Genomic DNA, 21,178 nt, shown 5'->3' on the forward strand with positions numbered 1-21,178 from the left:
CCTCCGCCCGCCGCCGCCTGGCCCGAGGGGGTGGGGGACGGGCGAGCCCCGATGCCGGGGGAGACGGAAGAGCCGAGACCCCCGGAGCAGCAGCAGGACCCGGAAGGGGCGCAGGCGGCGGCACAGGCGGCCCCGGGGCACGCCAAGCCACGGCCCCCTGAGGCGGCGGCGGCGGGAGGGACGCCCGCGGGGACCACGAGCAGCCGCGTGCTGAGGGGAGGTCGGGACCGAGGCCGGGCCGCCGCCGCGGCCGCTGCTGCTGCTGCCGCCGCGGCCGCCGTGTCCCGCCGGAGGAAGGCCGAGTATCCCCGCCGGCGGAGGAGCAGCCCGAGCGCCAGGCCTCTGGACGCCCCGGGGCAGCCGTCGCAGGCCAGCAAGCCCCCGTCTCCGGCTCAGGGCAAGAGGAGTCCGCGGCTCGGGTGAGTGGCGTGGGGAAGGGGCAGCTCGGGCTCCGGGCCGGCCTCCGTGTTTCTAGTTTGTTTGGTGTAGAGCGGTTCTCCGAAGTGGACGCATCTGCAAGGGGAGTTCCCGCGGGCCACGAACGTAAATAGGTTAAAAGTGTTTATAAAACGACTGCTCCCGGTGAGGTTACTCAAAACACTCGAGTTTGTAAGCGCTAGAGATGAATCGATCTAGCTATTAGATTGAGTGCAGAAAACACCATTGTCGTTTGCCTTTGCAGTTAAGGTGTTAGTAAGAGCAGGGAGGGTTGAAGGGAGAGGGAGAAGTCCGGAGTGAGTATTCCCGGAACCCCAGCAGCAATAGTGGCGCGGCTCGCTTACGTTAGGAAAATTTAAACCTTGAAATAGATAGGTTCCAAAATTAAGTCTCTGACTTGGCGGCTTTGCCTTAGAAACGCCCCGACAGAGGAATAAGGTTTAAAGATGTGTCACTGTGGTGTTACATGTGCATTTGAAGGGCAACAGGGTTTGCTAAATTTGTTGTGACTATTTTTCTGATGACAGAAATATACACATACAAACCAGTTGCAATTAAAACCTTAGTTGCTGTAGATTCATTTTCTTTTTTACAAAGCTTATGTTGACTTATTGAATGTGGACACATGTGGTCCATTAGCCTCACTTAGAAGTAGGTGCCTTGGGTAAGTCCTTTGGCCTGCTGGGCCCTCTGGCTGTGCCGAGTTAGGGATGTGAAATAGTTGCCATACTGTGAGCCTGTGAGAATTGACACTTGCTACTAGGCCTGGCGCATAGTAACTACTAAGTAAAAGATTCCAATGACATTTGGTGATAGTTTTGGGTTTGTGTTCTAGAGAGGCTAATAAGATATATTTTAAATACTCTCATTTTCTCCTACTCTTTGAAGAGTTGAATATACCTGTATCATTTAAGATATGTGGAGTCATCGTTAATTTTTTTCCCATAACTTCTGGCAGGGTACTAACGCATCATTTGACTTCCACAATATAAATGTTGAACGGTTGAGCCTGCGTGAAGACGACTTCCTAAGTCCTCGGACTGTTCTCCACAAAGTTCCCGTGGGCAGGAAACACTAGTCTGATGCCCCCATGCCGGTCCCTGCTTGTCGGCGGTCAAAGCAGGTCCCTGCTCGTCATCCATCCAGGCAGGCCGTGGAGATGCCGGTGCCTGACGTTGAGCACCAGGTGTCCTGACGGTGGCTTTAAAGTTAGGTAGTTTGATCAGATCGCTAGGGTTTGCCGGAATACTGTTTTTGACAAACGTTTTCCATTTTCTGTCCAGCTGGGAAACGTTTCAACTTGGCATTCTTGCTTGAGCGGGGACGGCCTGACGCTGAGTGCCAGGTTAGGCAGACCACGTTCCCCTTACGGTGCAAATTAAACATGGATTCCTGGAGATTTCTCAGATGTGTATGTACATGGCTTACGGACTTCCAATGATAAAATACATTTTAAAACTAATTTTCCCAGCATAATGCTCTGAGACATTTTAGGAGATTTGATCTGTTTGTTGAACCCCTGACCTTGGTTCATTTGTCTCTGTTTCCCAAAGAATGTGACAGTTTTTGAAAGGAAGTAAAGAATGTGATTTAGTAATTAACCTCACTCAGACCCTTTTTCCGTATTTCTCTTTTTTTCCCCTTCAAACTCCTAATAATCAGCTGTGATCCTGGACATCCTTCCCTTAGTCAAGGAGATGGCATAGCGTATAAAAACTCAGGTCTCACGTCCAGATGTGTGAGTTTTCTGAGATCTGTTTCTATTAGAAGGCAGAATAATATAGTGGAAAAAACACTGGGGAAAAAAATGCTAGCTAGCTGGGATTCCGAGTGCCCGCTGTGCGTTGGTTGCCCAGTGGGCATTAAGACAGTTCACTTGACCTCTTTGGACCTGCTTCATGTGTAATTGGTATTTTATGAATTCATGAAGCCAGCTTTATAATTGGATAATTGTTGAAATTTCGTAAGTCAGAAGCGCAAAGCAACTTCATATGTGTGTTACACTGGTAGAATTGGAAGAGTAAAGGAGGTATTTGTGAATGGAAAGGGAAAAAATGTTTTCAGTAAAGGTGCCCAAGAGAAAGTTAAATGCCAGAATCATAAGTTAAAACCAAAACAAGTTAATGCCAAGGAAAGACTAACCAAATTTGATCAAAGTTTAAATACATATGCGTAGATTTCAAAGTGTTTTGTACCAAAGTAAACTTTAAATACATTTAGCATGAACTTTTTGAAGTACCCTTGCAAGTACAGGCTAAAAATTAGGTTCATCATTTGCTTCTCAGTCAATGTAGTACAGAGCTTAGATTCTCAAATAACTTTATTTCAAGTGGAGTGTTTATAATTTTTTAATATAATTACATCCCACAGAAAGTATTTGAAAGCGCTATTAGAGGGGTTTCTGGATAATTTTTGCTGATTAAAAGCAAAAAAAAATCCATCTTCTCTACTACTACAGGACCAATGAAATTCTCAGACTGCAGTTAGATTAAAATGAAAAAAAAAACAGCTTTTCAAAAAGATACACAGAACATTAGAAATGATAGCTATTCCTTCTAAAGAGAATAGATTATTGGTTGTGGCTTTTGAATCTGCTTGTATCTTCCGGAGCACCTGCATTAGGCTCGCTCACCTTGCTGCTCCCTCTAGAAAGTGGTGAAGAGCCAGCTCTTTACTGTTCTAGCTTGTAAAGTCCAAGTTCTGTTCATTGCTGCATCCAGCTGTTGCCTTATCTAGATTTTGGTTTGAGATTAGCAATTTTAGCGTCTTTCTGATTGCTTCATTAAATGTTTGCTAGAAAATTTATTACATGTTCCCCAAAAGATAAATCTGTGTAACGGAAACCCAGTATTTATTACCTAGATGGAACAATTTGAGACTTTGACATTCTCCTTCCTCCATTGTATTTATTTGACAAAAATAATGCTAGAATAGAAAAGTCATTTCATTGCTACTTACTTCATTTATATAAAACAATCACATACATTTTCTTTTACCATTTTAAAAACTGGTAATATTTTCTTTGCATTGGTGTCAGTTTGTGGTTAACTTTTCTGTATGATGTTCTAGCTCTACATGGGGCTGTTTATGTTAACAATTAAAGTTAGATTCCTCAGTTAGCAGCAGCATTTGCAAGCAACGTGTTGAACTGTGTAGGTGACGTCATTTCCTTCACTTCGGAGAGAGTTGGGCCTGAGAGTTGGTGCCGTTCCCGATTCTGTCACTCTGGGGCTAAGTTATAGAGTTCTATGTTTATGTTTTAAGACAGTGTGCAGACTGCTGACTGAATGCTTGATTCTTATTTCTTACAGATGTGTAGACAAAGTAGCAACTGATAAAGGTAAGATGTGATGAGTGCTACCTTTTGTGTGTAGATTTAAAGCCATTTCATGTTCTTGTAGACAGTAGCGTGAACCTGAGCCTGGTCATTCAGATTGTTTTCTACTTAAAAGTGACTCTTATTCAGTAAAAACTTTTCTCTATCTTGGTCTATCTTTTATTAAATGGTGTATGTGTCTGCCTTTCAGATACTTTAAAAATGAAAAACCTTACGTTCCTTATTCAGAAATAATTGTATAAATTTTGTTCTTAAGATTTATCTGTGTTTAGTTGAAAGGCAGAATTACAGAGATGGGGGGAAAAAAAGAAATGATCCATTGGTTCACTCCCAAATGGCCACACTGTCATAGCTGCGCTGGGCTGCAGCCAGGAGCCTGAGGGATGGGACTGCTCTCTTCTGCTCTTCCGGGAGCAACCAGGACTCAAACTGGTACTCATGGAATACCACTGTTGCCGCAGATAATTAACCAGGCCCCCCAATTTTGTAGATTTTTATGGGTGAGAAAAATGTGGATAGGTGAGCATCAGATGTTAGAGCTATTCTTACTGAAACAAAATAACATGTTTTATTGGAACTAAAGAAATTACACTGTGTTGTTTCAGGAAAACTTGGGCATTAAGGGGTCTTTTTAGAAGTCTTAAACCAGGCGTTGACATGTTCTGTTGTACAACTATGGAGAGATTAAAGTTGCATTCTGGGTTATTCAATCTCCACACAAATCCCACTTTAATCCATTAGTTAGATGCATTCTCAAACTCCTGTGTAATTTACCTATTAAAGTAGCTGTTCAGCTCTGAAAAGCATTTGGGTATATAAGAACTGTAGCTAGCATATGTTGAGATTCATGAATAAAGAAATAGACTTCTTGTACTTGATCTTTCCTGTGATTTTTAATATTTAGAAGAAGTCACCCTGTTTCTTTTGGTTTTTTTTCCTTATAATTTTCAAACAATTATCCTGTTACTCTGAAATAGTCTTCATGTTACATCTGTTGAATTTTAAATAAAGTCATGTTCATTTCAGAGGTTGAGGCATTTTCAGAACTCTTGGTGTATTAATAACCCATGTTTTCAGAATTTCAGAAGTAGATTTTGTTTTTTCTTTTTGGATTTACATTATTTTTATTTGAAAAACAAATTAACAGAAAGAAGGAAAGACAAAGAGGAATTTTCCGTCCAGTGATTCACTCTCCAAGTGGCCCCAACAGCCGGAGCTGAGCCTATCCAAAGCCAGGAGCCTGGAGCTTCTTTTGGGTCTCCCATGCAGGTGCCAGGGTCCCAAGGTTTTGGGCCGTCCTCGACTGCTTTCCCAAGCCACTCAGCAGGGAGCTGGATTGCAAGTGGAGCAGTGGGACATGAACCATTGCCCACATAGGAGCCTGGAAGTGGCTTTTGAGTTCATTTGCATGTTAATGTATTCTCAGATTTCACCAAGGTTTGCCCGGGGAAGTGCCGAAAAGGTCGGAAGATGATGGCACACCCCATTAAGCTGATATTCTAAGTTAACAAAATCGATGTCATGTTCAGATATAGTTTTAGGAATAAGTAAGTATGTACATACAAAACAGTATCATTGCTTTTCGTGACTACATGAATTTAGTTAAGTTAGAGGCAATTTGACAAGCGGCTTTCAGTCAGGCGGTTTTATTAGGGAGGGAGTCTGAGGGACTGCCCCGTGTGAGGAGTCACCCTGGCATCAGTGCCACATGGCGGGGCGTTTGAGGGCAGTGGCCACCCCCGGTGTAAAGACTGTCTTGATTTGGTTTTCAGCAGTCTCACTTAAGCAGCAGGAGATCAATATTTCAGGGCAGACATAGAAACTTTCAGGTCGTGAGGTGATGTGAACTAGGAATTTTAAAACATTGTTTTCTTGCCTCATTTGCATTTTGTATTTACAAGCAACAAGTTAATTTTTTCAACTCATTGTTTCACCAGTAAGGAACCAAGTGTACCATCACCAGAACCTTACCTCTTCTAAATGTGTGATTAAGGCAGTCCGTTGGCGGGGTTTTGCGTATTTATGTCACTGTGCGATTAGTGATTTTATTACTGTTGGAAACATTTCCTACTGTCTGATCAGAGCAGAGAGCGAATTCCAGAAATCTAGAGTGAGCACAGAACATGTGTCCCTAAGGTGGTTTTCTGTAATTGCTGTCAATAACCAGAGTCTGGGAGAGTTCTCAGGCTGGAAAGGATGGGCCAGAGTGAAATGCTGAGACTTGAGGAATCATTTTAATGCTGAATTGTACTGTGGTGACCACTGCTAATGATACTGTATTAGAGCAAAGTTATTCAGGTTTCTGTTCAATTTATTTGGGAGAAAGAATGACAGAGCCATCTCCCAGCACCAGTTCACTCACAAAATGGGACCCAGCTAGAGCCAGGACCTTCATCCTAGTCTCCCATGTGGCTGCAGGGGCTCATCTGCTTTCCCAGATGCAGTGGGCAGGAGCTGTACCAAAGTGGAGTAGCAAGTTCTTTTTTTTTTAAAGATTTGTTTATTTATTGGAAAGTCAGATATACAGAGAGGAGGAGAGACAGAGAGGAAGATCTTCCGTCCAATGATTCACTCCCCAAGTGAGCGCAACGGCCAGTGCTATGCCGATCCGAAGCCAGGAGCCAGGAACTTCTTCCGGGTCTCCCACGCAGGTGCAGGGTCCCAAGGCTTTGGGCCGTCCTCGACTGCTTTCCCAGGCCACAAGCAGGGAGCTGAATGGGAAATGGAGCTGCCGGGATTAGAACCGGCGCCCATATGGGATCCCGGGCGCATTCAAGGTGAGGACTGAGCCGCTAGGCCACGCTGCCGGGCCTGTAGCAATTTCTTGAACCTGCATCCACATGGGCTGAGGGCATTGCTGATGGTTTAACCCATTAGGCTACAGTGCCACAGTCCCACTCCTGTCTTTATCTTGTATCTTTTTCTTAGCCTGTGGTTGTTTCTGTTAAGAGATTTTCTCAGCATAATTTATACCATTCCTTTCAAGATTTTAGTTTTGCTGTATTTCTGGTTTGTGTGGGTATTTTTGAGCATATTTTGTTAAATACTATGCTTTTCTCCTATGATTTGAGATTCCCCCTTTAAAAATTTCTGTGCAGGGACCCAGCGCAATAGCTTAGTGGCTAAATCCTTGCGTTGCACGTGCCAGAATCCCATATGAGTGCTAGTTCATGTCCCAGCTGCTCCACTTCCCTTCCAGCTCCCTGCCTGTGGCCTGGGAAGGCGGTCAAGGACTGCCCAAAGCCTGGAGACCCGGAAGAAGCTCCTGGCTTCTAATTGGATCAGCCCCGGCCATTGCGACTACCTGAGGGGTGAACCAGCAGACAAATGATCTGTCTCCTCCTGTCTGTAAATCTGCCTTTCCGGTTAAATAGATATTTAAAAAAAAAATTCTGTGCGGCTTCTGCACCCCCGTCTCGGAGGTGCCTTGGGACTGTAACTCTCAACCCTTTCTGCTGTTGTTAAATGTATACCTTGATTTTTTTAGAAAGTATACATTTATGCTTGTTCCTAGTTTAAGCTTGGAGTTACAGCTTACAGATCATTTAGTTTTGGTCTTCTAAAATTTCATAGAAATGAAGTTACATGGTATCTATTGTCTGTATGTTTCTTAGTTTCTCTTAAACATTGATTAATTCTAGTAATTCCTTTTATTCTATCTGAACTAAGTAACGTGATGCTCATCGAATTTGTTATATTTTGTTTTTATCTTGAAATGTGAATCGCTAATCATTTTTAAGTTTAATATGGTTCTGGTGATCATCTCTGGTTCTTCATTTTATAGACCTGGACTTTTAAGACGAGGAGGCTTATGATGGGTTCTTAATAAGCTAGTTTTTACTTCATAACAAACCTTTCTAAATTTACTGTCTTCAAACCATATTACTTGTTTTGATTGTTTGGATTGCTCGGATGAGCTGCTGCTCTGCTGTGCTGAGTGTGCACTTGTAGTCAGAGAGCAGCTGATGGGCCACAGGAGCAAGGCGGTCTCCCGGACGAGGCTCTCGCCAGCTGTGGCTGGGGTGTACATGCTGTGCCTCATTCCTGCTAGACTAGACCAGCTTGTTACGTGGCTGTCTCGGGGCAATGATGTAAGATGTAAAAGGACAGTCCTGCTACGGCAGTGACTTTCAGATCTGTCTTTTGTTACATTTGCAATGGTGGGAAAATTCTCAACTCAGATGCAGTTGCGTGTTGACCTTTTCTTATCAATAAAATGTTCCATGTTTTATCATGAAACAAAATGATTAGAAAGTTACCTTGCGGTTATAGCATTTGAAAAAAACTATATGACCATGGGAAATTTTCTGTAATTTTCATGTCTCAGTTTGCCCATCTTCGTGAGGAAAGTAATAATGATTATCTCATGAAATATTATTAGAATTTAGTAAAATGTAAGGCCCAATAACTACTTAGTAATACTTAAAAAAAAAAACCAGTGATTTTCTCTATTTCCAATTGTGTGTGTTGTGCAGTTTGGTTATTGAAAGGCAGCCTGGGGCAGCATTGCTGATGTGGTTAAAACCCATCCCTAATCAGAATACCTGCTTATAAAGTACTTTCTCATTAACAACCAACATAAACTGTACCTTTTTGAACAGGTATTATGGAACTTGTGACACAACATCATGATTTCTGAGTGCTGATTCAAGCCCCAGGTACTCAGCTTCTAGTCTAGCTTCTTCCTAAGCACTTGGGAAGGTAGAAGGTGGAAGCCCTAATGGTTGGGCCCCTGCTACCAAGTTAGAGATCTGAGTGGGATCCTGGGCTCGGTCTGGTTGTTGTTGGGCTTCAAGGGAATGAGACTGTGTTTGGCAGTCTGTCTGTCTTTCCTTCCTGCCTTTCAAATAACAAACAAATGTATCTTCTGGAAACAAAATTGTGCTTTTTTGTGTGGGGCCATGTGTTGTTTTTGTACGCATTTCTTCCTGGTGAAAATATTTTTTAAAAATCTTTTCCAGTCTTTCTCTTGTTTGTTTTGTTACTGTTTTACAGAAATAAGACTGCACAAAACTACACCACAATTTCTTATTCCTATCTAACCATATTAACTTTTTCCTCTCCCTTTCAGATTACCGTTGGTAACCAGTGTGTGTGTGTGTGAAAAATTGTATTTAAAACTTGCAAAGAGAGAGATCCCATCTGTTGCTTCACTTCCCAAATGGCCAGTCTGGTTGGTGCGGAGACAGGCTCGAGCCAGGAACTTCTGTGCGTCAGGAATGCTTGGACCATCTTCTGCTCCCCCAAGGACCTTGGCAGGGAACTGATTTGGAAACTGCAGCTAGGACTTAAACCAGCACTCTGATAGAGGTGCCAGTGTCACAGGCAGGGACTTAATCCATTTTAAAACAGAGCTGGTCCCCAACATTCTTAACTCCTGTGAAACAGGGTCATATTCCAAGAATATGTGAGTTTATGCAATTTTTGTCTTCTGTATTTATCGCACAAAACATAATGACCTCTAGTTCTGTCCGTATTGGTACAGATGACAAAATCTCATCCTTCTGTTCCCTTATGTGCATAACACATTTTCTTTGTCCATTCATTGTTTCATGGAGACTTAAGCTATTTTCGTTTCTTGGCTATTGTGAGTAGTACTGCAACAAACATAGGAGTGTAAATGCCTGTTAGAATGATGTACTCATAAGTGGAATTACTGGATCTTATGCCCAAATATGTAATGTGCAAATATTTTCTCCCATTCTGTAGAGTGTGTCCTCACTCTGGACAGGTCAGCTAATTTCTTAGTCTAGCGATCCTTTTTTCCCCTGGTTTTTTAATTATAAAAGACGTTACTCTGGTTCTGTTTTTTGAAACATAAGAAAGTACCACATACAGTTTCAGATTAAAAATGTACTTTTGGGCCCAGCACAATAGCATAGTGGCTTAAGTCCTCGCCTTGCACGCACCAAGATCCCATATGGGCACTGGTTCTAATCCCGGCAGCCCTGCTTCCCATCCAGCTCCCTGCCTGTGGCCTGGGAAAGCAGTCGAGGACGGCCCAAAGCCTTGGGACCCTGCACCTGTGTGGGAGACTCAGAAGCAGCTCCTTGCTTTGAATTGGCTCAGCTCCAGCCATTGCTGCCGTTTGGGGAGTGAACCATCAGACGGAAGATCTTCCTCTCTGTCTCTTCTCCTCTCTGTATATCTGCCTTTCCAATAAGAATAAATAAATCTTTTTTTAAAATGTGCTTTCATAGAATTTTTATCGGGTGTGTTGTTAGTATGAAGAGCATCCTCTCAACACTTAGACCGAGGCTTGTGGAAATGTTCCAGCTAGGAGCTGAGCCCTGGCCAGCTGCCTTTGATTTGATTGCACCTGTATATGGCTGGGAGTGGCATTGTAAGGAGTATGGACTTTGATCTGCACTATAGCCAGGTTCGTTCCCAGCTGCATGGGTGCTTTGTGGAAAAGCCACGTAGTTGCTTGCTTTCCTCATTTCTAAAGATAATAACGTAATTGACAAGATTGTAAGAACTAGGGAAATGGAAAACCTGGTTGATGCCTGGCATTTAGTAAATATTAAGTTTGTTAGTTTTCCAAAACGAGAATCAGATAGTTAAACAATTGTAATTTTCTGCACTTGATCTTAGCCAAAAGGCTGAGAAGTTACAACTGTAGTTTTTATTCTTCCAAACCTATCAAACAACCAGGCCATGTTTCAGCCACCAGTCAGGTTTCTGCCTTTGTTCAATTTCTCTGTGCTTCAGTTAGAAAAAAATGGGGCAACGTGAAGATCAGAAGTCCAGATTGTACAACTAGTAGGGTGGCCCTTCTAACTTGAAATATTTTGTCATGTCTAAATGATCGTCATCTTTTGGCATTTGTTGAGTTAGCTTACTTAGAATTCTCTTTGGCTGTACAATTGAGATGAATCATGTTTCATCTTTTCCTACCTAGTAAGAATTAAAAGGAAAAGAACATATAAATATTAACAGCTGTATCTTATTGTGTCAATTCATAGAACGAAACTGTGTTTCCTGATCCTTTCAGGAATGTAGTTTTACAACATTCTTCAGGAACTCTTAAGAATAAGGTTGGCAGTCTCAAGAGGGCCTAAAATGAGACCAACAGGTAGCAAGGTTAGACTCAGAAGTGGATGCTACACGTTAGGCAGGCTGCACTTCTGTCACTGGAGGGTGGCATCCTCCAGCTGATCCCACAGCACCGGGAGGAGAGTCTTGGGCTCTACCCACGGATGTGAGGTACATGTACAGAGATCTCTCCCACATTTTTCCCCTCTGCCACTCTTCCTGAATGTGCTTCTGTGATTTCCTAATTTTTTAAATAAACTTGACCGAAAAGCAGAGAATATGTTGCATGAAAAAAAATGTATGTACCTGTATTCAGTCATCTCTGTTGTGCAGTCGGGGCTGGCCTGGGGTGTGGTTTCACTTCAGATGGTCTGGATTTTTTTTTCTGATTCGAAGTTAACTCATACACAAACAAATTATCTAAAGTGCCATACTGAAGAAACTGGCTTCTTCTTGATTACTTACACTGATACATGAATTACCATTCTGTTGGCGATTAACTGCATGTGTGTGCATGTTGATGTGAAACTTCCATGACAAAAATCGTGTTAATTTCAAGCATTTCTGCTTTCTTCCCCATCTCCAAAGACTCTTGTAACCATTTCAAGCAGTGGTTCCTTAGTTTCCTAATCTGCCTTGTCTCCATTTCATTCACATGGAATCATACAGTATGTAACCTTTGTATCATTTAGTGTAATGTTTCTGACTTATCTGTGGTAGCATGTATTGGTAGTTTTATGCCCTTCTGTGACTCAGCAAAAAAAGTTCCATTATAGATTATTGCTCATATATTAAAAGCAGATTTGTGTGTTGACTTAAGATCCTTCTAGTTGGCTGTATTTGTGTTACCTTTAAGTTTGTACATGGGCACACATATTTAAGTTGTCTTTGTGAAGTCCTTTCAACTGCAACTACTTCTTCCTTTCCTGCTAGTGCCTTTTCTCCTTGCCTCACTGCTTTGCCCAGCGCTGCTATTTCAGTACTAAGTAAGTGAAGAAAGGACATCCTTGTCTAATTCTTGATCCTGGAGGGAGAATTTTCACTCTTGCCAGTGAGTTTAACATTATATCTTGGATTTTCAGTAGTTGACCGTTATCGGGGTGAGGAAGTTAAAACCTCATTCTAGTTTGTTATGCGTTCTTATCAGCGAAGTTCATTTAATTTTGTCAAATACCTTTTCTAGGTCAGTTGAGGTGACTGAAATTTTACTGAAATGTTTTCTCTCATTCTGCTACTGTGATTTACGTTTATCCGTGTGTATTGAACCACCTTTGTAGTCTTGGAATAGATCCCATTCAGTCACAGTTTTGTTTTTTAATGTGGAAGGATACCCGCTGCCATCAGCACTTCAGACCCTCATAAAATGCTGCTGTATTAAATCTGCAAGGGGTAAGTGCCTTAGTTTTTCTGTAGTGCCTTTGTCATGCTCAGAAATAGGGAATTATTCTGTCTTTTTTTGAAGAGTTTGAGAAAAATGAGATAGTTCTTTAAATGTGTAGTAGAATTGTTTGTTAAACCATGAGTTCCTTGGTCTTTTTATTTGAGAGGTTTTTCCTTTGTTAATTTGATATCTTCACTTGCTAAAAGTGTGTTGGGATTTTTATTTTCTCTCCAGTTAGCTTCTGTGGTTTTATGTGTCAGGGAGGTTCTAGGTTATTTTTTGTGTAGCAGTTCTGTGTTGTCTTGTAGTTCTTTTTATTTCAGTGTTTTCAATTTCAATAGTTTGTTTTTTACTGGTTTAAGTTAAAGGACTGTTGACATTGTTGATATTTTTTAAGAATCAGCTTTTTGGTTTCACTGATTTGTCTAGATTGTGTTCTTTCCCAGTTTCATTCACCATGGTGCTCCTCACTAGTTCTTTTGACATTGTTCCTTTTTTCCCCCTAATTCTAACTTAAAACGTAGTGTTAGGCATTGATGATATGTGCAACTTTTCTTTGATTTGTCGTGTTTCTTATGTCTACCTGTCCTGTCCCTCTGAGCAGTGCTGAGCCCCTACGTTTGTATGTATCTTTTCCTTCTCATTCATCTTTAAGTATTGCAGTTTATCTTGTGATTTCTTTGCTCCGTTAGGCTTTGTTTGAGAATGCTGTTTAATTTCCAAAGATTTGTGTATCTTCTAGCTTCATTCTTTGAGCTCAAGAGACGTCGGTCTAATCATACAGTGTACCTAGCAGAATCTTCTGTGGATACTTGAAAATGTGTATTCTGTTGTAGTTTGACTTACTCTGTATCTGATAGTTCTTATTTTTTTTCAGTGTTGTTCAAATCCTGTATTTCCTTATTTCACTTCAGATTGTTTGTTTTTAAAAGTGGAATACTGGACAGATCTGTTACAGCAGTTTGAGATGCTGCCTGAGATGCTGGCATTGGGCACCATATCAGGTCCTGGCTACTCTACTTCCAATCTGGCTCCCCAAAATTCTGGGAAAGCAGGAGAACATGGCCCAGGTGCTGGGGTGCTTGCCAGCCATGCGGGAGACCCAGGTATTGTTCTAGGCTTCTAACTTCTGTCTGGCCCATCTGGGACTGTTGGGGCCATTAGTGCAGTACATCAGCAAATGGAAAGAAGTCCAACTCTGCCTTTCAGATACATAAAATCTCTCTTTTTAAAATGGAATACTGAGGGTCTGGCGCAATAGCATAGTGGTTAGGATCCTCGCCTTGCACACACCAGGATCCCATGTGGGCACCGGTTCTAATCCCGGCAGCCCCGCTTCCCGTCCAGCTCTCACTGCTTGTGGCCTGGGAAAGCAGTTGAGGACAGCCCAAAGCCTTGGGACCCTGCACCTGCGTGGGAGACCGGAAAAGCTCCTTGCTTCCAATTGGCTCAGCTCCAATCATTGTGGTCACTTGGGGAGTGAACCATCGGATGGAAGATCTTCCTCCCTCTGTCTCTGCTTCTCTCTGTATATCTGTCTTTCCAATAAAAATTAATAAATAAAAAATGGAATACTGAAGATTCAACCATTTTGCACGTTTATTGTCCTCTATTTGTGATGGAATTACATCCTGATAAACCAATTTTAAGTTGAAAATATTGAGTCAAAAATAAATTTAATGCACTTTATCACCTGGTATGTTATTGAGTGTTTTTGCTCATGTGATCACATTGCTACCTGAACTGTGGCTCAGTGCTGCTGCCTGTCATTGTGGTACAGCGTGATAAAACTCCTTGCTCATGGCCTGGGAAAGCAGTTGAGGATGGCCCAAGGTCTTGGGACCCTGCCACCAGCATGGGAGACCTGGAGGAAGCTCCTGGATCTTGGCATCAGATCTTCTCTGTTCTGGCCTTTGACAGCCACTTGGGCAGTGAACCAGCAGATGGAAGATCTTTCTCTCTCCTCTCTGTAAAAGCTGACTTCCCAGGTTTTTTGTTTGTTTGTTTTTTATCGTTAACAACATTGTATTATGTGATACATTTTTATAGGTGCTTGGATTTCCCCCGCTCCTCCCCCAACCCTCCCCCCATGGTAGATTCCTCCACCTTGCTGCATAACCACAGTTCAAGTTCAGTTGAGATTCCTTCATTGCAAGCACATACCCAGCATTGAGTCCAGCATCTTATTGTCCTGATAATTTTAACGGCTTCTTGGGGAGACCTTCTCTGGTCTGAAGGCAAAGCTAACAGAGTAAAATCCCGGTCAGTTAAAAGCCCCAACAAAACATCAGCAACAATATATAGTGTTATGGAATTGACATAGTATTGAGTAAACAATATGTTGAAAATAATGCAAGTTCAATTTTTCAAAACACATGTGTTGAGACAGTACCAATGACAGGATAAAAAAAAATACAGGTTAAATTAAGGCAAACATGTGGTATTCACTTGGGTAGTGAACCAGCAGATGGAAGATATTTCTCTCTCCTCTCTGTAAAAGCTGATTTTCCAGTTTAAAAAAAAAGCTTGCTTTACGACATCCTCACCTGCATGTTTGAGCGCCTATTTCCTACAGCCTTGTCAATATGACCGATTGAACCTTGGTATCATTGTCAGTGTATAGATGAAAATTGGTGTCACACTGTTGTTTTCATTTGAGTTTCTGTTATAAATGTGCTGAGATTTTTTTACTTTTAGTTTCTGTGTTTGAAAGCCATGAATTTAATACCAGTAAGGTATTTGATTTCTATAGTTGATTTTTACGAAGAATCTTCTGTCAAAATTGGTTTACTTCAAACATAATATCTTTGCATAAGTAAAAAAGCCATTCCAAATGTGAATGCCAATTCCTAATTTGGTTTTTGTTATTTATTGCTTGGGGAGAAGGGCCCACCTCATTTTATTCAACCTCGTGATGTGAGGAAATGTGGAATAACAAGGGTAGCAGTAACAGATGGTGTGTCTGGGCCTGGGCACAGTTTCCTGTGCAACTGGAAAACTGCACTGGGACTGAATTGTGCCATGGGGGTGTTCTGTAGGTTAACAGAAATTCTTGATGGTGTGTTCAGTTGTTAAAACATCTACACCTGTAGTTACTTCTTTCTAACACTTTAGAACCACTTTAGTTTCTTTAGTTTGACCAAGATGCTAGAGTTTTGTTAATCAAAAGTAGCTTTTGTTTCTCTTAAGCATTGTGTTTAGTGGTACATAGGCAAGATAAAATTGTTTCTTTGTTAATTTGAAGTATTAAAAGTAACACTGTAGGTTTTATCCAGTTTTCCTCTTATGTTTCTGTTACTGCTATAAGATTTTTGTTGTTGTGTGTTTTTCTTTTAGAAGCGTCTTCAGTTCAGTAACTTTCACAGTTGGTAGATACTTGCTGACTGTTGGTTAACTATTAACGGGAATGGTGGTGTGTTTTCACCTAGATCCCAAGGAAGAGAAGGAGGAAGAACCCAACTCTGCCCTCTCTCAGGAAGTTCCCGCTGTTGCGACCCGACCTGCCCGGGGCTGGCGCAGTAGCAGCAGGACCTCTGTCTCTCGCCATCGCGACGCAGAGAATACTCGAAGCTCCAGGTCCAAGACCGGTTCATTACAGCTCATCTGCAAGTCAGAACCAAATACAGATCAGCTGGATTATGGTACAGTGCAAGTGGAGTATGCTTGCTCAGTGGCCAATTGCTGTTTTTATCTTAAATGTAATGTTGAAAGTGGGCATTTGACACAGCTGTTACAACACTGCATGGTACCCGCTTCCCAGAGATGTTCCTGGGTGCAAGTCCTGGCTCTACTGCCAGTGCATACCCCCCGACACAAGCAGGTGATGGTTTGAGTGGTTGTACCACATGGGAAACTCGCATTGAATTCTTGGTTCTTGATTTTAGCTTGGCCTATCCGTGACTGTTGAGGGCAATTAGGGGTGACTGTGTGGGGAAATACCTCTTTCTGTTTGTGTCTCTGTCTACCTATCTCTGTGTATGCCTTAATAAATAATCAGTAATTTTTTTTAATGTAAAGTTGAACAGGTTAGCTTTCAAGGACAGCTGTCATAGCACAGGGAGTGCAGCGATTTAAACCTTTTGGTATAGGGGAAAAATACATCTAAGTAAAATTTTATTTGTGCTTGCTTTCTCCAGAAGTTGCAGAAGAACATCAGTCTCCAGGTGGCATTAGGTAAGCAGGGGCGAAACTTTCACCTGCATATTTTGTATTAAACTTGAGTTAACTGTAGAGCGTTATCACAGTGAATGAGTCGGAAGTTATTTTCCAATTGTTAGGAAATCCAGAGAAATCAAGTTCACTGTTACTAGATTTAAGTTCTGTATTGATGTTGATTAGAGCTTTAGCTGTGGAATCCTACTAGTTTAGAAACTGTGTCCTTAGTTCCTTATGTTGTGTTTTGATGAGAGCTTTAATTTTATTATCTTTCAGGACAAGTCTTGATTTTGTTCTGTTGGGTATTTTCTGATAAAGCACATTACCACATAGTATTACAATGTCAGTTTTTTATTTCTTGCTATTGTTGCATAGTGATCTTATCTCTGTTTTAGAATGTGATAGAATATCTAAGATTTACATGGTTTTGTTCCAATCATTAGTCTTAAGATCCAGCAATTAGATAAGGACATAGAGTACCAGACAGTCTACTCACATGTGAGCCTTTCAACCTAGTTAGTTTTGTGTTTTATTTCTCTAGTAGTGATGAGGAAGAGGAGGAGGAAGAGATGTTAATCAGTGAAGAGGAAATACCTTTTAAAGATGACCCACGAGATGAGACCTACAAACCCCACTTAGAAAGGTAAGCCTCTTAATTTTATTCCAGATAACCTCAGTAAAACATTAGTAGGAAAGTACTGTCTCACACTCCTGTTTTGTTCTGTTACCAGAGTAATGGTTAGTTTTGAGTAATGAATTTTGTTCTTGCTTTGCATATCAGCTTATTTTTCTTAAGTCTAAAGTGAGGTCCTTCGTAGGAATCTTGTGCCTGAGCGAAAGGAGAAGCATCTCACGGGTGTCCAGTACATGTCATTGCTGTGAATGTGAGAAAACATGAACGGAAACTTGAACCTGTTGTCATGGTCTTCCTTCCTGCAAAACGTACTTTGTGCGATATCACTGTTAAAAAGATGAATTTGTGTTTTCAGGGAAACTCCAAAGCCACGGAGAAAATCAGCGAAGGTCAAAGAAGAGAAGGAGAAGAAGGAAATCAAAGTGGAAGTGGAGGTGGAGGTGAAAGAAGAGGAGAGTGAGCTGAGAGAAGACGAGGAGCCTCCTAGGAAGTGAGTGCGCAGTTAACCTGTCAGAATGGAAGCTAGCAACTTTGGAAATCTAGTGGAATGAAGGATTGCAATGTGAGAAAAGATGTTCACATAAACATACTTAGTGATGTATCACTTTTTAAATAAAAAATATTTAGCCTAAAGCATCTGCTACTTTCACTCAACATACTGCTGAAATTGATGAAGTTACATTTAAATCGTAGCAATCGAAAGGAGCAGAAAAGGTTGTCTATAGGAATGCCGAGAGAGCCAAAACAAACATAGGGCAATTGTACATCAGAACAAACAGAGCAAACCTTATAACTAATTGGATTTAAAAAATTTTGCCAAACGATTCTTTTGTGTTTCAGAAAATCTTAGATGTGTAGGCATTATTATAAGCAGACTGTAGGTTACATAAGAAATTCTCATTTTATTAATATCTTCACTCTATTTTGGTAAAAGACTACAATTTAATAATTCTTGAAGTAATAACATGTGAGATATAGCTAAATCTTTAGCAATGCATAATTTATAGAAGGTGTATAATTTGTGGCAGAGTGATTTGACAGAGATAAAATATTGCTTAATTTGCCAGATGCGAGTTTCTTTGACATAATTTATTCTGGGTTATCCTGAGTGTCTGCCGCTCCCTCTTTCACCTTTAGTTTAAGTTGATTTCTGTAAGCTTCAGTCTAGATATGTGCACAGTTAGTAACTTTATCTTTTATTATAGGAGGGGAAGAAGACGAAAAGATGATAAAAGTCCACGTTTACCCAAAAGAAGGTGAGGAATTTATACTCCTGCTTCCTACCCGATTTCTGACGTTAGATGCCTTACCCCGTAATAATCTGTGGATCTATGTGAAAATTCCACATAAGTTTTTTGATGTGGAGATGTAATATTTTCATTGCTAAATCTTGATATTTCTAAGAATTTTTGTATTTTATCTTTACTTCTTGTTACTATTTAGTTCTTTGCTGTTTTGAAACTGCCAGACATATTTTAGATTACTTCTTGTATCAGTTCTGTGCACACAATGTGCTGGTTAACGGATTTTAAAAATAATACTTACTTGAAAGTCAGAGGGGTACATGGAAGGAGCGATGGAGAGCTCTTCATGCACCGCTGGCTTACTCCCCAAACGACGAGGACTGGGGCCTGGGTAGAGCAAGGAGCCAGGAACGCCCTCCTGGCTCTAGGTAGAAAGGAGGGGCCCCAGCACTGCTCCCGTCAGGAGGGAGCTGCATAGGACACAGCAGCCAGGGCCCAAGTGGCGCTCTGATAACACTGTGCCATCATCCCGTCCCACTAATGAAGAGATTTTAATTTAATTCTTTGTGTTGTAAAGTAACTGTTTCTTGAAATACAGTTTCAGCTAAAGACCACTCTGGAGGATGCTTTCTGTTAACTTTTCACTTACATTTTGGTAATAGGAAAAAACCTCCAATTCAGTATGTCCGTTGTGAGATGGAAGGATGTGGAACTGTTCTTGCTCACCCTCGTTACTTGCAGGTCAGTGAGGTGGTTTATGTAAGTCAGTCATTAAGGCAAATGACTAAGGACTTGAACCTTTCCTTTGAACCTTGAAATACTACAGTACTTCCCAATGTGATGTAAGTGCTTCGAAGAGGCAATTGTAACAAACACTGAAGCAGCGTTACATTTTAATATGTTTTTTAAAAATAATAAAATCAGCTCAAACCATTGATTTCTTAAATACTGCTTAGAATGAATAGAAATTTTTTGATTGAGGCTTTAAAGTGATTCCAGATACAGCATATGCTTAAATATGATAGAATATATGCATGAAAATAAATTACTGTTCAGAAAACGGTGTTTGATCTTCGGTGGCAAGTATGAGACTGAAGCCTTGCTCGTGGACAATGATTCTAATAGTGGTAGCTAATATTCTTTTCTGTGAGCATTTACTGTGCCAAACTAGACAGTGTATGATGTCTATTTCTGTAACAACACAGAGACAGTTCTCCTTTTCTGTTTTTTTTTTTTTTGTATGAACTGGAGCTTGAAATGTTTACTGTATCTAAGATCACTGCTAGTGAGTAACAAACCCACTTTTGAACCCATTTCTGTGTGTTTTAATAGCCTGTGTTTTTTTAATCATTTGAATCTACTAGCTTCCTATGTGTGCAGACTGACAGTTTTTTTTTTTTTTTTTTTAAGCGCTTTGGACTTAAAAAGCAAAAGCTTCCAGGAACCCTTGATGTTTATTGCTTTTTACTTTGTCTTACTGTTTTAGCACCATATTAAGTACCAGCATTTGCTGAAGAAGAAGTATGTATGTCCCCATCCCTCCTGTGGACGACTTTTCAGGCTCCAGAAGCAACTTCTGCGACATGCCAAGCATCACACAGGTACTTACTGACTGAAGCTCGCTGGGTGCTGCACGTGTGTGGGTTATTACTGTTTGCAGGACAGAGAGTGAGAGACAGTTTTTATTTGAAAGCTGACAGATTGATTTTCCATCTCTTAGCTCACTCCCTAAATAACCCACAACAGCTGCAACTGGGCCAGACTGAATCCAGAAGCCCAGAACGCAATCTGGGTCTCCCTGTAGGTAACAGGGTACACATTAACAGGAAGCTGGAATCTGAAACTGGACTCAAAACCAAGCAGTCGGATGTGGGATGCAGGTTTCTTAACTGCAGAGCCAAAAATACCTGTCCCAGTGTTCAGTAATTTAAAGTGAAAGGCTTCAAAACTGTTGTCATCATTCAACAAATTGTTGAGTACCTGTTTAGCCATAGGCTTGCCAGTGGGTAAAGAAAGAAAGAAGCCCAGTGCTTCTTTGTCCTGAAGATTCCACACCAGATTACCAAGTTGACCAGAAGACCTGTGGGGCTGGAGGAGGGTGATCTGTGTCGGGAATGGAGGATTGGGTATGGCCAAAGAGGAGTTGGTTGAATAGTGTGGAAAATAATGGGGAAGGGGAAACAGCATGTTTTGCATGCATTTGATCAAGGGAAGTTGACATTGTCCTGATGACACTTTTTAAACTTGATGTAGGGTATAATTGTCGTTTCTGATATCGGTCACGCTTTCCTAAGGAGTTCTGATTTCTATTTTGGTTTTATTTGGTACTACACTTAATCTTGGTCAAAAGGCCAAGAAGCGGTTTTGTTTTTATTTGAATATAAATTCTTCCTGTGTAGACATTGAGTAGTTCTTGCCTGCAAAACCTGGTTTTAAAGAACAAAATCCATAGAAAATGTAGTTGTAGTTGCTTATTTCCCAGACAACTAGTTTAGTAATAGAATAGGTGAGAATTCCAGTTTCATGGTTTGGTTTTTTTTTTTTCGTAATTTGCATTTTGCTTACATTGAAAGCAGCACTGCTTATACTTTAAAATGACCTTCCTCATACATCAGAACAAAACACTAATCACATTATTTTTCTTTTTAGATCAAAGAGATTATATCTGTGAATATTGTGCTCGGGCCTTTAAGAGCTCCCACAACCTGGCAGTACACAGGATGATTCACACTGGCGAGAAGCCATTACAGTGAGTTCTTCATTTACTAGTGAATGTCTGGGTGACAAGTGCATGTACCTCACTCAAAGGTTTGTTACTTTACACGTTTCAGCTGGCACGGTTATTAATTTTCATTGGATCAAAGAGTGGATATTTATTTGTGGCTTGGGGATCTACTTAGTGACCTTTTTCTTCATTTTTATCAGATCTGTATTCTTACTTGACCTTGAATAAA

General features: G+C 41.0%; 1 protein-coding gene across 3 annotated transcripts in view; it reads left to right on the forward strand.

The window, feature by feature from the left end:
* The window catches only part of ZFP91 (ZFP91 zinc finger protein, atypical E3 ubiquitin ligase), a 26,082-nt gene continuing 4,904 nt past the window's right edge, over positions 1–21,178 (forward strand). For 2 of the 3 annotated variants that reach the window (XR_005886215.1, XM_041004239.1), the window contains exons 1-10: positions 9–419; positions 3,750–3,778; positions 15,620–15,832; positions 16,328–16,364; positions 16,888–16,989; positions 17,336–17,470; positions 18,186–18,236; positions 18,887–18,965; positions 19,711–19,825; positions 20,874–20,973. Coding sequence is in view for 2 of the 3 variants with exons in the window: in XM_041004239.1 (XP_040860173.1) it covers positions 52–419; positions 3,750–3,778; positions 15,620–15,832; positions 16,328–16,364; positions 16,888–16,989; positions 17,336–17,470; positions 18,186–18,236; positions 18,887–18,965; positions 19,711–19,825; positions 20,874–20,973 (1,229 nt within the window). In the remaining variant the exon portion in view is untranslated. Of the gene's footprint in view, positions 420–3,749; positions 3,779–15,619; positions 15,833–16,327; positions 16,365–16,887; positions 16,990–17,335; positions 17,471–18,185; positions 18,237–18,886; positions 18,966–19,710; positions 19,826–20,873; positions 20,974–21,178 lie in introns of all 3 variants that reach the window. The other variant, XM_041004238.1, reaches the window with a different exon arrangement.

Source organism: Ochotona curzoniae, unplaced genomic scaffold (assembly GCF_017591425.1).
Source record: "Ochotona curzoniae isolate NIBS_2020 unplaced genomic scaffold, NIBS_Ocur_1.0 scaffold_3171, whole genome shotgun sequence".
In the NCBI taxonomy this organism is placed as follows: domain Eukaryota; kingdom Metazoa; phylum Chordata; class Mammalia; order Lagomorpha; family Ochotonidae; genus Ochotona; species Ochotona curzoniae.